Source organism: Plasmodium falciparum (assembly GCF_000002765.6).
Source record: "Plasmodium falciparum 3D7 genome assembly, chromosome: 14".
In the NCBI taxonomy this organism is placed as follows: domain Eukaryota; phylum Apicomplexa; class Aconoidasida; order Haemosporida; family Plasmodiidae; genus Plasmodium; species Plasmodium falciparum.
In genome coordinates this window covers 2,892,114-2,910,000 of record NC_037283.1, presented here as the reverse complement: position 1 = coordinate 2,910,000, position 17,887 = coordinate 2,892,114, and the positions used below count along the sequence as shown (strand labels likewise).

General features: G+C 16.6%; 4 protein-coding genes across 4 annotated transcripts; 2 read left to right on the top strand and 2 right to left on the bottom strand.

The window, feature by feature from the left end:
* Window positions 1-3,435: 3,435 nt before the first annotated feature.
* PF3D7_1471100 (exported protein 2) lies at window positions 3,436-4,838 on the top strand (the record flags this gene model as incomplete). The annotated part of the gene is made up of 3 exons (XM_001348816.1): window positions 3,436-3,572; window positions 3,846-4,020; window positions 4,287-4,838. The coding sequence occupies 3 exons, from the start codon at window positions 3,436-3,438 to the stop codon at window positions 4,836-4,838; spliced, it is 864 nt and encodes a 287-aa protein (XP_001348852.1).
* A 1,625-nt stretch (window positions 4,839-6,463) lies between these two features.
* Window positions 6,464-7,867, bottom strand: PF3D7_1471000 (RNA 3'-terminal phosphate cyclase-like protein, putative; the record flags this gene model as incomplete). The annotated part of the gene is made up of 1 exon (XM_001348815.1): window positions 6,464-7,867. The coding sequence occupies one exon, from the start codon at window positions 7,865-7,867 to the stop codon at window positions 6,464-6,466; it is 1,404 nt and encodes a 467-aa protein (XP_001348851.1).
* A 3,476-nt stretch (window positions 7,868-11,343) lies between these two features.
* PF3D7_1470900 (proteasome subunit beta type-2, putative) lies at window positions 11,344-12,085 on the bottom strand (the record flags this gene model as incomplete). Its single annotated transcript, XM_001348814.2, has 2 exons — window positions 11,344-11,604; window positions 11,759-12,085. 2 exons carry the CDS (start codon window positions 12,083-12,085, stop codon window positions 11,344-11,346), a joined length of 588 nt encoding a protein of 195 aa, XP_001348850.2.
* Window positions 12,086-14,001: 1,916 nt separating this feature from the next.
* PF3D7_1470800 (conserved Plasmodium protein, unknown function) lies at window positions 14,002-17,780 on the top strand (the record flags this gene model as incomplete). Its single annotated transcript, XM_001348813.1, has 2 exons — window positions 14,002-17,114; window positions 17,606-17,780. The coding sequence occupies 2 exons, from the start codon at window positions 14,002-14,004 to the stop codon at window positions 17,778-17,780; spliced, it is 3,288 nt and encodes a 1,095-aa protein (XP_001348849.1).
* Window positions 17,781-17,887: the final 107 nt, after the last annotated feature.

The window sequence follows — 17,887 nt, the reverse complement described above, 5'->3', positions numbered from 1 at the left end:
TAATAATATATATACACAAAATATAAGCATATCAAATTTTATTTTTAAATGCAATATAAGACTTTTATTTTTATGATTGTCTAATTTGAATAAGATAAAAAAAAAAAAAAAAAAAAAAAAAAAAAACCCAACCCCATATATATATATATATATATATATATATATATATATTAAGACCACAACAATATCAACATAAAATGATTTCTAATAAATTATGTGTAGGAACTTATCACCTAATGTCCATTTTGTACAAATTATTTAAATAAATTAATAAAAATCATCTTTTCATTATTTTTTTTTATAATTATATATTTATCCCTTTTGTTCTACATTAAATATATGGATAATTTCTTTTTTTTTATTTTGAATATTTATTATATATATATATATATATATATTATATCTATAACACTAAGATGCGTGTTTTATATTTAAATAATTATGTTAACTAAAAAATATGAATGCTAAAATTTCATATATTTTTATTTTATAATTATTATAATAAATTTTATATTAGTTATGATATCTAAAAGTTATATAACACCTATAATAAAAGGTAGATTTAAAAAAAACTATAACACATTGCCAACATCCTAATACATATATATATATATATATATATTAATATAATAATATGTTCTTTTTTTTTTTTTTTTTTTGGTAATTATATTTTATAATTAAATCTATATTTGTATAATTAAATTTTATACATATTCTTATGGAAAAAGGGTGAATAATATTATGAATATATTTATATTATATATATATATATATAATAAAATAAAAAGAATTTATTATATATTATATAAAATAGCCTGCATGCATTTTTCCACCTTTTATTAAAAAAATAAAAAAAAGCACAAGTTCAATATATAATATAGATTATATAATATTATAATATATAAGTATATATATTATATAATTTTTATATATCAACAAAAATTTTAAAAACAAAAGGGATGGGGGTAAGGGTTTTTTTGTTTTTTTCTTTTTATTATTCAAATAATAATTATATTATATTTATATACTTTAAAAAAAAAAAGAAAAAAAAAGGGATATTTTAATAAAAATGACCGTTTTGGTTATATATATATATATAATATATATATATTATTTTTTATTTCTTTAAATTAATTAATAAAAAAAAAAATATATATATATATAAAATAACTATAAAAATATATTATAAACAATAATAAAATATGGTTAAAACATATTACCAATGAAAAAATAAAAATTTAGGTATATATATTATTATATATATATATATATATATATATATATATATATAAAATCATTTATATTTTTTATATATTATAAAAGAATGCTCTTCCCACCATGTTGAAAAAAAAAAATATATATATTGAAATATATTATATATATATATATATATATATATAATATTAATATATTATATATATACCGGTTTATTATAATAAATATAATTTTTTTTTTTTTTCTTATGAATCATATTTCTCTCTATATGTATACATAAATTTTTTGTATATAAAATATATTATATATATATATATATATATTCCTATGTTAATAAAATTTTAATTTATTAATTATTGAAAGGATCTAATAATATAATAATATATAAATTATTACAATATATTTATATATATATATACATAAAAATTAATAATATATTATATATATATATATATTATTTATATATATATATATTATATATTTATATAGCCATTATATATATAATATATAATAAAATATCAATTTTATATGCATAATATTTTTATAGATGTATAAATAAATATTCTCATAGTTTTTTCTTTTTTTTTTTTCCTTCTTTTTTTTTCTGCTTTTTAAATCCACAGTATATATATATAATAAATTATTAATTTTTAAAAGCACCTAATTTAGTGGTTTCTTGCTACATATATAAAAACTGACACATAAAAATAAATTTATATATATAATAAATCTATATTATATATATTATACAATATATACATCTATTATAGCAATGAAAAAAATATTAATTATTTTATATATATATATATATATATATATTTTTTATTTATAATATATATAATAATAAATGTATTTATATATTTATATATGTTGAAGAAAAAAAATAAAATATAATATGTATTATTATAAATATATATATTATTAAAAAATATAAATAATAAAATATATACATATATTATATATATATTGTAATTATAAATATTATATTATTATATAATATATATATATATATAACCTTGTAAATTTTAATAGTTATAATATAATATTATTTACTTCTACATCCACTGAAAAAAAAAAAAATATATATATATATATATTCATATATTTATTTTATTATATATATAATAATATATTGTTTTTATAATATTTTTTTATATAGTTTCTTTTTTATAATTTTTAACAGATTTTAGTAAAAATAATTATTTATATATAATAAAATAAATACTAATAATGAATTTATAAATATTTTTTTGTTTTATATACATATTTTATTTATATTTATATATATATTTATATATATAATAATATATTATATATATATAATATAATATATATATTATAAATTTCTTTTTTTTTTTTTTTTTTTTTTTTTTTTTTTTTTGATCATCTCTTATATTAATAGGAATATATGATTTTTCACTATTTCTTTTTTTAAATATACAAGTTGAGAACAAAAAATATTCTATACATGTTACTTCTACTATAATATATAATATTTTCTGATTCTTTTTTGTAATTTTTTAGAGCACGTTTTTTGTTATTTAATTATAATTTCTACTTTTTAGTTATTATTATTATAAATATTTGTATAATGTAAATTTCATATAAACTTTATACATATATATATTTATATATATATATATATATATATATATATATATATATATATATAAATATATATTATATTTATATAATAATATAATATATTTTATTTTAATATATGTGGAATAATAATAATAACATATACCATATTATTATTTTTCTACCTTTTTTTTTTTTTTTTTATATAAGTTTCATTGAGAAAAGAAGAAAAAAAAAGCACCTCATTTTGCAATTTTGATAATATATATATATATATGTTATTTTGTTATATTTTATTATATATATAAGAACTTTTTTTTTTTTATATATATATATATATATTATATATCGTATTTATTATAATTTTTTTTTATTTTTTTATTATATTTTTTTTTTTCTTCTCATTAAGTATAAACACTTAATATAAATAATACATAATATTTTTTTTTATATTTGTATTATTAATTTCTTTGTGTTACTTAAGAATATTTTGATATAATATATAAAACATAAACTTTTATACCACCACTTCCCCTGTGTCATCGTTTAGTGTTTTATTTATTTCAATACTATATCATTTTATTTTCTTTTCTCTTATATTATATTATTTAATTTTATCTTATTTTTTTTTTTTTTAAAATGAAAGTCAGTTATATATTTTCCTTTTTTTTGTTATTCTTCGTATATAAAAATACAAACACTGTAGTTTGTGATAACGGATATGGAGATTTAGCAGCAACAAGTGCCTTAACCACCGTTATTAAAGATCCAATTAGGTAATTTCTCACACATAATAAAAAAATAAATAAATAAGAAAAGCAATTCATATTGATTAAATTTATATTCATTAAATATATATTCATTAAATTTATGTTCATTAAATTTATGTTCATTAAATTTATGTTCATTAAATGTGTATATAATAAAATTAATAAATATTTTATATTCTATATATATATATATATTTCTTATTTTTTTATTTATGCCATCTTTTTTTTTTTCTTTTTTCGTTTTAAATCTTTTTATTTCTTCAACCATTATCCTTACAGTTTAACAATTAAAGATATTTATGAACACGGAGTAAAAAACCCATTTACAAAAATCATCCATAAATTAAAGAAATTTATACGTTATAGAAAAGTATTAAGATGGTCACGTATGTGGTGGGTATTGTTAGTAAGAGAAATTGTTGGAGATAACACCATCGAAAAAAAAACAGAAAAGGTAATTATAATCAAAAGAGATTTATATTTTCTTATTTATCTATTTATTTACTCGTCTAGCTAGTTTGTGTGTACCATGTTTTATTTTACCTGAACGGTTCATAATTTTTTTTTTCTTTTTTTTTTTTTTTTACATGACCTATTCATAAAAATAAAAATAAAAATTATACACATCAATAAATAAATAAATAAATAAATAAATATATATATATATATATATATATATGTGTGTATTTCATTTTGTTATTTTTTTTTTTGTTTGTTTAGGCCTTGAGAGAAATATGGGATCAATGTACCATCGCTGTTTACAACAACACATTAAATGCCGTAGAATCCAAACCATTATTATTTTTACACGGTATATTAAATGAATGCAGAAACAACTTTGCCACAAAATTAAGACAAGATCCAAGTTTAATAGTAGCTAAAATTGATCAAATAATAAAATCACAAATATATCGTTTCTGGGTATCAGAACCATACTTAAAAATTGGAAGATCACACACTTTATATACACATATAACACCAGATGCTGTACCACAATTACCAAAAGAATGTACATTAAAACACTTATCATCCTATATGGAAGAGAAATTGAAATCTATGGAATCAAAGAAAAATATAGAAAGTGGAAAATATGAGTTTGATGTAGATTCTAGTGAAACTGATTCTACAAAAGACGACGGTAAACCAGATGACGACGATGATGATGACGATAATTTTGATGATGACGATAATTTTGATGATGATACCGTTGAAGAAGAAGATGCCAGTGGAGATTTATTTAAAAATGAAAAAAAAGATGAAAATAAAGAATAAATAATATAAGCATATAATATGAATATATATTTATATATGTTTATATTTTTGTAAAGGTTGAGAAATTAATTCACTTAAAAAAAAAAAAAAAAAAAAAAAAGAGGAACATATATATATATAATATATATATTATATATATTATGTACAGTATCTGATGGAGAAACAATCTTTTATATAAAATGTACAGAGTTTGAAAGAATAATCACACAAGTGTTTTTATTATATAAATATGAAAAAAGAAAAACAAAACACTTGAAATTTTCATTAAAAATTGTAAATATATTATAATAAAAAATAAATAAATATATATACATATATATATATATATATATATATATTTTTTTTTTTTTTTATTGTAATGTGTTATATTTTTGTGAAATATAAAGAGTTTAAAATTGTTTTCTCTTGAAATAAGTATTTTATGAATAATTTAATTACTATTTTTTATTCATTTTTATTATATGGATCTTATAATATATAATGAAAAAAATAGATGATTCATATTATACACATATAATATATATATTATATATATTTTATTTTTGAATTAATTTCTCATCATATTATATATATATGTTTGATTATTTTATTTATGTACTCTCCTTATGATTTATTTTATTTTATTATTATTTTTTTTTTTTTTTTATATTACAGTATGCAAAATATAAATAAATAAATATATATATATATATATTATATATATATATATATTTATTATTTTTAAATAATTTGTATATTTGTTAATATTTAATAAAAGGAAATTTATATATATATATGATATATACATATTTTTCTTTTTAATTTAATTTTTTATAAGTGTTATACGAATTGTGTCTCTATACAACATAAGTGATTTATTTTGATTATTCAATAGGAACACAAAAGTAAATATTTATATCTTTATATGTATATGGCGAATTCTTAGACTTTTTGGATTTTGATTTTTTCATATTTTTTTTTATAGAATTAAAAATTTTTTTTTTTTTATTATATATATAAATATATTAATATATATATATTAATATATATATATTAATATATATATTTATTAATATATATATTTAATATATAGATATATTTTGTTAAATAGTAAAACACATACTATAACCTTTTAATTAACTTAGATTTTTTTTTAATATCATACAAATATTAATTTTTAGCAAAATAATATTTGTTCCCTGCAAAAATAAAAATATAAATATAAATAAAAATAAAAAATTATATTAAATGTACTATATTATATCATTAATATTTAAACGGTTATCTACCATTTTTGAGTTTTCATATTTTCAAATGTGAAAGTATCACGTGATGATTCTACTTTTAAATCCTCTATATTTTTACTTTCCAAATAATTACATATAGTTATATTTTTGTAATTCCTCAAAAGGAAAATTAAAAATTTTTAATTTCAAAAATGATTAAAAAGAAGATATGGATATATAGAATGTTGTGAATATGGCGACAAAAAAAAAAAAAAAAAATGAAATAAAATAAAATAAAATGAAATGAAATAAAATAAAATAAAATGAAATAAAATGAAATGAAATGAAATACACCCTAATTATATATATACATTTATATATATATATATATATATATATATATATATATTTATAATTTTTTTAAAAAGTTTTTTTGAAAATATTTTGATATCCTATTCCAACACACTGAATGAGATAGGAATAATGAATTGGCGACTTTTGTACTTTTTCTATTTTAAAAACAACATTGAAAAAATCACGCAATAATCTAATGAGTGTAATAGAATATGGTTTTATAATACTTAATGTAATCTTAGAAACAGACGTGTCAGTAGCTAAAGCCATATATAGTAAAGGTAACCATTGATAATTTGTATCTACTGATGATAATCCTTTAATCTGATTTATCATTTTTAAAGATATAAAGAATCCTAGACGTTCATATATATCAACATCGTGTAAGTTATTATTTATATGTTTTGTTATTATATTATTCTGTTGATCTTTTTGTGTATAAGAAGGTACTATGTTTTCATCATTCGTATGATAATTGCCGTTCATATAATGTTGTTTATCTTCCAATATATTAGAGCTATCCTGCATATGTTCATGTTTATCCCGATGATTTATACCTTCTTTGAGTTTCTTTAAAAATAATTCATCTACACATATATCTGCAGCATATATACAATTACATTTTGTATGAGCAAATAAGGAAAAAGAGATAAAATGGGAATTTATATTTTTATTTTTTTTATCATCTTCCTTTTGTACATCAATATTAATATAAGGTGTAAAATGATATAATTGTTTTTTTGCAAAATTCATTATTTTATTTCTAAACATTAAAGATATATTATTTGATAAAATTGAGCCACTTATTTTGTTAACTACTCCAACATTAGTTATATCAAAAGGATTTATTTTTTTAATGTTTCTCATAAAGAAATGAACTTCACCTGAACATTCAGGTTTTGTAGATCTTTTTAATATATTAATATATAAAAAATCTTCATTTAATTTTAAAATTTCTTTAAAAAAATGTTCACATATTATTTTACAAGTATAAACATTATTATCAATATAATCATCTGTAATACCTTTTAATAAAATATTAACAGGATTTTTAAAAAACAAAACTATCATAATCAAAAATTCTAAATAATATGTTATACTTCTTTCTTTACCACAATGAAATGTCATATTATACATATTCCTTGAATCTTCTTCATTTGTATTACCAATAAGATATCCGGGTTCGAAATATAATTCATCTCCTTCTTCATTTATTTTTATAGTAGTATTATCACATAATTTATCAATTAATTTTAATATTTTTGCTTCATATTCTTTAAGACCATATTTATTATAATTATCACCATCTTTGTTCTTCCGTAATTCTTCTTGTATATCCATTTCATTATTCATTCCATTTTTAATTATACTCTTTCTTTTCTTTCGGATATTTTTTATTGTTATGGCTTTACCACTTATTAGGCTTAAAGCTAGCCGCAGTCGGAAAAAATTACTTCCGTAGAATTCCATATTCTATACAAATATAAAATATAGCAGCAGGGTCAAAATAAAAATAAATAAAAAAAAAAAAATATATATATATATATATATATATATTTATATATATAAATTTATTTTTATTTATTCAATCATTCATATAGCACATCAAAAGATCATTATCCCAAATCAATTTATAAACATAATAAATTCAACTTAAAAAATATACATCTTTATATATATATAATATTATATATATATATATATATATATATATTTATATTTATTTATTTATTTATTTATTTATTCATTATGTTGTTATATATATTAAATTATGGATTTTCTTTTATATAATATATCCTTTCTATTTCTTCTTTTTTTTTTTCTCAAATTATAGTTTAATAAAAATAATAGCTACCTTTTCAATTATAAAACAACGACCAAAAAAAAAAAAAAAAAAATAAATAAATAAAAAAAATAAAATATGAAATATGAAATATTATTTGAGACCCTTCTCCACGATTTTTATTTTTTTATAACAAGAAAATATTATATATATATTAATATATTTTTATTAAATATAAGAAAAATTCACAAAAAAAAAAAAAAAAAAAAAAAAAAAAAAAAAAAAAAAAAAAAATTATATATATAAAGGAACATATATATATATATATATGTATGTATAATATATTATGTATATATGTTATTATTTTACCTATATATATTTTATATATAATTTTTTTCTTTCTCATATGCATAAAATATGTGAAGAAACGTAGCTCTTCAAAATATAACATCATCATATAATATTATATAAATATAATATTCTTAAAAAAAAAAAATACCATATATATATATATATATATATATATATATATATATATATTTATTATAACATATAATTTATGTATTATATTGTTTGAGCACCTTTTGTATTTTTACTTATATAATACATATATTAATAATAATTTTATAAGAATAATAAAAACTACATTCACACAAAAAAAAATCTACAAATGTATTTTAATAAAAAAAAAAAAATAAAAAAAAATACATACCTAACTACTTCATACATACACATATATATATTATATATATATATATTTCTTTAATCATTTCATTATATTTTTATATTTTATTATTTAAAAAATAATAAATAAATAAATAAATAAATAAATAAATAAATAAATAAATAAAACAAGAAAGCATGTAAAAATAAAATGAAATAACTATTTAGTTATAAAATATAATACATATATTTTTCAAACAAAAAGACGTACACTGAAGTTATCCGTCCTATAACCTGTACGCTAAATTATATAACATAGGATCTATAAAAGGAAAAAAAATAATTAAAAAAGGAAATTAAATTAATGTAAATTGACATATACAAAATATATATATATATATATATATATAATAAATCAATAATTTTATAAGCATTTCTTTTTATTAATTGGAATATAATTATTTGAAATTAAAAATAAAAAAAAAATAAAAAAACAAGAAGAAAAAAAGCGATGTTATTTTTATATACACATATAAATAAATAAAAATATATTTATATAAAATATAATTAGCACACATATATAAAATATATATATATATATATATATATATATATAATAAGATATAAATAAATAAAAATTCAAATTGAAAAAATAAAATTATATACAAAAATAAAAACATTTTCAAAGGATTATTCATTATATTAGAAAATTATATTTCATGTTCAATTATTCTTAATATTAAATTTTTCTTTTTTTTTTTTTTGGCCTTACACATATAAATATATTATATATATATATATATATATTTATATATTTACATATTTATATTTGATAAATTTTTTCATTAAAGCAGAATAAAATAAAAATATATAATTTTAGAAATATTAAGACTGGAATATATTGAGATTAGAAATATATGTATTTTTTTTTTTTTTTTCCATAATTTGATATTTGAACTTATATTTACCATACCTGAAATATATATATATATATATATATTTATTTATTTATTTATATTTTTATATTTTATATTTTATATTTTCCATTTAATTACATATTTAAGAAATAAGATGGATTGTGGTATGATGACAAATTTCTATATTATCCTTTTCCTTCTTCTCGCGAGCAGTCCATTTATCACTAGACGTGTTGTTCAATATTATGGAGGTAGAGAGGACGTGGCATATTACATAAAGGTATTTATGTGTATATCCCCTCTCATCATGTATACCATTTGTGCTTACGAACGAATGAAACTGAATAAAGAAATAGAAAGACAACGTGAAAGAAGGAATAGAGAACAACAATCGGAAAGAAACCAAAAAGAATCATCAAAAAAAAGATAGAATATTAACTAATGTATAAGGGGAAAAAAAAAAAAAAAAAAAAAAAAAAAAAAAAAAAAATATATATATATATATATATATATACATAAAAACGAATTCCTACAAATAGTTCTCTTTATACTTGATGGTTTTTTTTTTTTTTTTTTTTTTTCTTTTAATGTGTACAAGATTACACATTTGAGGATTCCCTTATGTGTATATAAATATATGAATACAAATATTCAGCTATACAGATAACACATGAACACATAATTATTTACTTTATAAATATACAAATATAGAAGTAAAATATCTTATTTATATACAATATATTATTATATACATATTTATATATTCACATACAATATAAAGAAATAAATATATTTCATCATATTTATAAGAACATGAATGTTTACCAATACATCGAATAATATTCATCTACATATATAGACATATATATATATATATATATATATATATTATATAGATAGATATTCATTTTTCCGTTCTAGTATATTCTTTGATATGTCCAAGAAAAAAACCAAGAAAATTATTTTTTATTATTTCCTATTTTTTCTTCACATTTTTTAACTTCATATTATATATTCTTATTTATTTTATTTATATAAAAAATCCGACTATTTTTATTTTATTCATAAAAGACTTTTATATATCCATTTAGCACATTTTGATTTTTTTTTTTTTTTTTTTTTTTTTATTCTTTCTTTAACATAGAGAGCATATAATTAGATATCATTATTTATTATTATTATTATTATTATTATTTTCTTATAACAACATATAGATATTAACATTTATCATACTTTGCAACATATAAATTAATATTAATCAATAACAAAAGGAAAGAAACAATATGAGATTTTCACATATATATAAAATTATATATTTACAAGATCAACACATATATATAAATATATATGTGTGTTTTTAAAAAAAGTTTTATTTTATGACATGTATCATGTTAATGTTTAATAGTAACAAAAATAAAAAGATATACGTAAAAAAAAAAAAAAAAAAAAAAAAAAAGAAAGAAAGATAATATTAAAAGGTAAAATGGAAAAAAAAATACTATAGTAATATATATACATATATATATATATATATATATATGTGTGTATATTCCTTTGTGTGTTTGTTGTAACCTTATTATTTATTATACGGTTACATATTGTGTCTCTACTTTATTATCGTACATTATTCTTAGTTCGTAGTTAATTTGAGTTAATAGAAACCTTTTTTTCAATTCTTCAAAACATAATTTGAATATATCTAAGGCCTCATCAACTGTTAGATTTTCATGATAATATTTATCTAATATTGCGCTCACTAAATAGGCTCCGTATCCATGAGCACCTTTATTAACAGAATCCATATTACTTAAATAATCACACCAGTATAGTTGATATCCATCCTTCTTTAAAAAGTTATATATATATATATAAAATATGTAAATTTTTTTATATGAACATTAATATATATAAATATAAATAAATAAATAAATACATACATACATATATACATATATATATATATATATATATATTTATCAATTTTTTTTTTTTTTTTACCTTATCATATCCAGCTATCAGACAATTAACTTCAAAAGGGTTTCTTCTCAAGTAGTAAGCCAAATTTTTTCTTGTAAAAAAAGCAAAACTTTTAACAAACATATCTGTATTATTTTGATACTGATACAAGTGCACATTTTTACGAATGAATTCTCCAAATTGTAATCTGTCTCCTATCGAACCTCCTAGTAATAAACATTTATTTCCATGTATATCATAAAATTTTGTGTTGTCATCATTTTTTAATTTAATTATTGAATTTATGCTATATGTATCAGCAGCCAGGACTACGAAATTGTTTCCTCTTAAACCAATCAACGTATCCATAACAACAAAATATATATTTTAAAATAATATAAATAAATAAATATTATATATATATATATATATATATAAATGCTATGTATGTATGCAATAATTAAAACTCACAAAGGTCACTTTATTTTAACTTCACATAAACAAAATAAAGTAATAATGATTTGTACATATATATATATATATTTGCAATTTTTTTAATTCTTTTTATTAATTTTTTAAACAATTTATTTTTAAATATATCTTCCCTTTATTATAAAAAAAATAGAATTGTTTATATATACATATAACTTTTACATTTATATTTACATTTATATTTACATTTATATTTCTTTTATTTCTTTTTTTTAACCCAATTGTTAAATTTTTGTTTCCTTTATTTTTTTATTTTTTATTTATTATTTTTTTTTTTTTTTCTTAAGTAATAATTTCAAAATATGCGATATTTTTTTTTATATTTCATATATAAAAATAAAAAATAAAAAATAAAAAATAAAAAAATTAAGTGTATTATTTTGTATACTAGATATAAGTAATATATAATACATATTATATGTACAAATATATTTATATATACATATATTATATATGGATTTTTTTTTTTTTTTTTTTCTTTTTTTTTAATTTGTTATTATATACATATATAATATATATATATATATATATATTTTTATTATTTAACATTAATATTTTTGAATATTTCTTTTTTAAATAGATTATTAATAACATAAAAAAGAAAATATATATTCTATTGTTATTATGTATTATAAGTTCTGTATATTAAATCTTTTAATTTAAAGGAAAAAAAAAAAGTAAAATAAAGTGTGTCATCCATTACATAATATATATATATATATATATATATATATATATATTTTTTTATATGAACATAATATAGGTATTCCTTTATTTTTATTTGTTCTTTCTCTTATTTTCAAACATACAGATTTATTTTAATTAATACATTATGATATTTGTAAAATATGTGATTTGTTCTTTTAACGTTTCCATTTTATTTTTACGTTCATATGTAAATCATATAATTTAAACCTTGCATTTTCCTTTTTTATGTAACTCAGTGAATATGATTGAATAAATAAGATACACAAGTAAATAATATATATTATATATCCTAATAAATTAAATATCACATTGTATTTAATACGTTTTCATGTGTTACAAAAATGTAAGGATAAATAAATAATTAAAAAAAAAAAAAAAAAAAAAAGGAAAACCTTCTTATGATGATGTAGACTTTCAAATATTAAACTTGTATGTATATGTTTGGATTAATAATACAATTTCTATTGAAAAATAAAAAAAGTATAAAAATATGATAACCTTATAAAAAATATTAATAAGAATATATCTTTATATAAAAATCTTCTCACTTAAATATATATATATATATATATAATATAATATTAGGTTAATTATATCAATATATTTATTATTATATTTGGGTTTATAAAAATATAATATATATATATATATATATAATATATATTATAAAGACTTAAAATATTATATATATATATTTTTTTTTTTTTTTTTCAAAGAAAAAATATTCAATCATATTATTTTTCATTTTGTATTAACAATATATATATATATATATATATATATTTTTTCTTTTTTTTTTTTTTTTTTTTTTTTTCTTTGTGTGTGTATTAAATTTATGTCATATGTAAAGCTTAAAAAAAAAAAAAAAAAAAAAAAAAAAAAAATCATGATCATTATATAATGATATATCATTTGGATAATTAATGAAAAAATAAATAAATCATTCATATGCATATACATATATATAATATATACATATATATATTATTACATATTGTAAAGATATAATTGTTTTATATTACCATTTTAAGATCCTTTTCATTTTGTTTAATAAATATGACTTGTGACAATATGATTGAAATATAATGAAAATAGTCCAAGCCCCTTTCTTTTCCTTCTTTTTTTTTTTATTTCCTGTTTTTTGTTTCTTCCAATGTTATGGTATTTATAAAAATAAGAAAATATCAAAAGCATTTCTTATACATAAGAAAGAGGGGGGGGGAAAGGCCTTTGCATCAAACTTTAGAAGTAAGAGTAAAATATCGAATCGGAGTAATAAATTAAATGAACATATAAATAATATTCACGTGGGGCAAATTAAACTAGGATATATTTATGATATTAAAGATAATGATATATATGTAAAATTAAAAGATAAAGATAGAAATGTTGTTATAAAAAAGGAAAATAATTATTTACTCGAGAATAAATTACTTTATGATTATTTGTATGATCGAAATTTAATAAATGATGTACTATACAATAAAATATCACATGAAAATTGTAAAGATGTAAAAGATAATCGTAAAGATATTCAAGATCATTATAAAAAGCAAACCAACCCTTGTGTTGTTCTCATAAAAGAAGTTAACGAAAAAAATGATGAAATATTAGGAGAATTATATTATAATGAAATTAGTAAAAGGAAAGATAAAATTTTTGATAAACTGAACGAACTAAAAAGTATGGAAAAAAAAATTTTTATTAAAATTTTAAAGAATGTAAGAAATAAATATTATATTGTTTTAATAAATGATTGTATTAAAGGTTATCTTCTATATGATGAAAAATTAAATCTCTCTGAACAATTACATAAAAATATTGATACATATTATAATAAAAAGTTCAATGAAAAATATGATGATCAAAAAAAAAGTAAAAATATAAATAATGAACTTATATATAATAATTCCAAAAGGTTAAGTGCATACATTATAGATGTAAATAAAAAATTGGAATATGTTTTCCTGTCTCTTTATAAATATCCAGAAAATATATTAAACCAAAAATTAGAAGATATACAACATACCATACTACAAGAAAATTTATTTGAAAATAATTATTTTAAAGCTGAAGTAACAGATTATTGTAATAATGGAAATAACATTATTGTTAAAATTTTTGAAAATAAAAATGCTAGTATAAGAGTTAAAATTAAATCACACAATATTATTAATACACGTAATATACTTAGAAATTTTGATTATTTAAAAAATAAAGTCATAACACATGAATTTAATAAATATTTCACCAATATGGATGATTTAATCCATCAAAATGTAGCAAAGGGAAATATAAATAAAAATTTAATAAATCAAGAAATATATGCAAAGGAAAAAAATATTCAGTCCAACGAAAAAAATTATAATAATCATGATAATAGTAATGATATTAATAGTAATGTTAATAAAAGTAATGATAATAGTAGTAGTTATAAAAATATAGCTAAAAAAAAAAAAGATTATATTGAAAAATTTAAACAATTTAAAGATCAATATTACGGTTGTAAAGATGTAGATGCTCTAAAATATATTAATGTTGATGATTATATTTATAAAAGAGAAAAATTACTTTACGTAAGAATTATAAACAAAACTTTAGACAGAAATGTATATGAAGGAAGTATGGTTCATTCAGAAATTATTAATAAAAATATTTATGATATTATTAAACAAATTACTAATAAAAATAATATTTGTATTAATTATGATGCAAAATTAAGATATCCCTCAAAAGTTATAGCATTCTTTAATAATTTTGTTATTCTTTCTACAAAAATTTTGAAAACAGATATACTTACAGATATTATAAAAAATCAAGAATCAAATAAAATTAATGACAAATCAAAACTTCCAAATATTGTTGAAAAGGATGTCATCACACTAATTGAAAAACGTTACATTGATCATGAAAATTTAAAAGTAGGAGATATCTTTTTTTGTAGATTTGAAAATGTTAAAAGACAAAGTATACGAAATGTATTTAATTTATCCAATAGTGCAATTATCAATATATATAACACATTTTTTAAAAAAGACAAAGACTCGTATATAGTACCTTCTAAATATAAAGAAGAACAACATATGTTACATGATGAAATCAAACAAAAGGAAACTAAAAAACAACAACAACAACAACAACAAAAAAAAAAAAAAATATATATCAACTCAAGTAGTACAAATGAAGACATAAATATTGTTAACAATATTGACACAAAAAATCAAGAGGATGGAAATCAGAAATCTACTACAGAATATGTAAACAAAAATATAAATCAACATACGTTTGAAGAACTGTTCTTTGAAAAATATGATATTTATTTTATGAAAGCAGAATTACATAAAGATACTGAATATAGATTAAATAAAAATAATATTGACAAAAATTTCAAATTATTGAAAAATATATGTGATAATTATCTTTCAGGTTTTAATAAATCTTATGTAAATTATTCAAGTATTCGTGAACATTATATTCTTACATATTTAGGAGAAGAAAATTATAAAATATATAGACAAATTGTTTCTGATTATTTTTCATCCAACGAAAATTCTTATAAAGAACTTCTACAAACAGATTGTCAAGAATTGTTAACAAGCATTTTTGATATTGCTCTAGATAAACCTAATGAATTAAATATAGAAAACATACAAAATTTTAATAAACTCTTGTGGGATAAAGTAAATAAACTTAATGTTAATGAATTAAATTATGTTTTACAAGATCTTAAAAAATTAAAAAATAGGTTATATATATATCCATGTTCGTATGATAATCAAATTGGAAGAATGAACCTTATATTAAATAATCAAAAACCAATTAAAAAGGAACACATACTAAATCTAAATGTAAACGATAATATAAAAGAACTACTACTAAAAGAATACAAAAATTTTACATTTCCCATTGATTATATAAAAGAATTAATTTTAAAAAAAAAATTCTCCAAACATAAAGACAATGACAAAATTGGTATTATTTATATTCTTGCAGAAGAAACTATCCACCTTTATGAAAATTCAGCAAAGGATGTTGAACCGTTTAGTGAAGACCAACTTAACACTTTAAGAGCACAAGTTTTGAAGAAATCAAAAAAAAATATTATAGAAGGATCACCTCAGGAAGAAGAAAGTTTTCATTCCTCTCTTTATGATGTGGAAAATAATCAAATCAGAAAAATATTATATATGATAAAGGAGTAAGTATATAACATCTACAAAGAATATGAATAAATAAATAAATATATATATAAATATATATAAATATATATATATATATATATATATATATATATATATATATATATATATATGAATTATTTTGTTTGTATTTTTTTTTTTTTTTTTTTTTTTTTTTTTTTAACATGAACATGTAAAGGTGAAATCATGTGATATGTTAGCTATTTTGTAGCTAGTTATATGAACGGTTCATAATAAAATGGTTTTCATGTTTATTTGTTTTAAATATGAGCATATATTAAAATATTCATAATTTCATAATATCATAATTTTATAATTTCATAATATCATATTTTTATAATTTCATAATATCATAATTTTATAATTTCATAATATCACATTTTTATAATTTCATAATATCATATTTTTATAATTTCATAATATCATATTTTTATAATTTCATAATATCATAATATAATAATTTTATAATTCTTCATATTTAATTTTGTAGGGATTTAGAAAAGCAGAAAAAGAAAAACAAATTGGATGAAGTTGACAAAGAATATGAAGAAGAACAGAAAACACATATAGATGCCACAGAATATCATAAGAATTTACCTGAACTTGAAGAAATGAATAAATTATCTGAAGATGTCTTTTATATGAAGCTACCATTCGTTGAATAAAAAATGAAAAGGGTACACATTTATATGTATATGTATATACATATATGTAACCATATATATATATTTCATATATTAATATATATTACACATATTTTGCATATTTAATG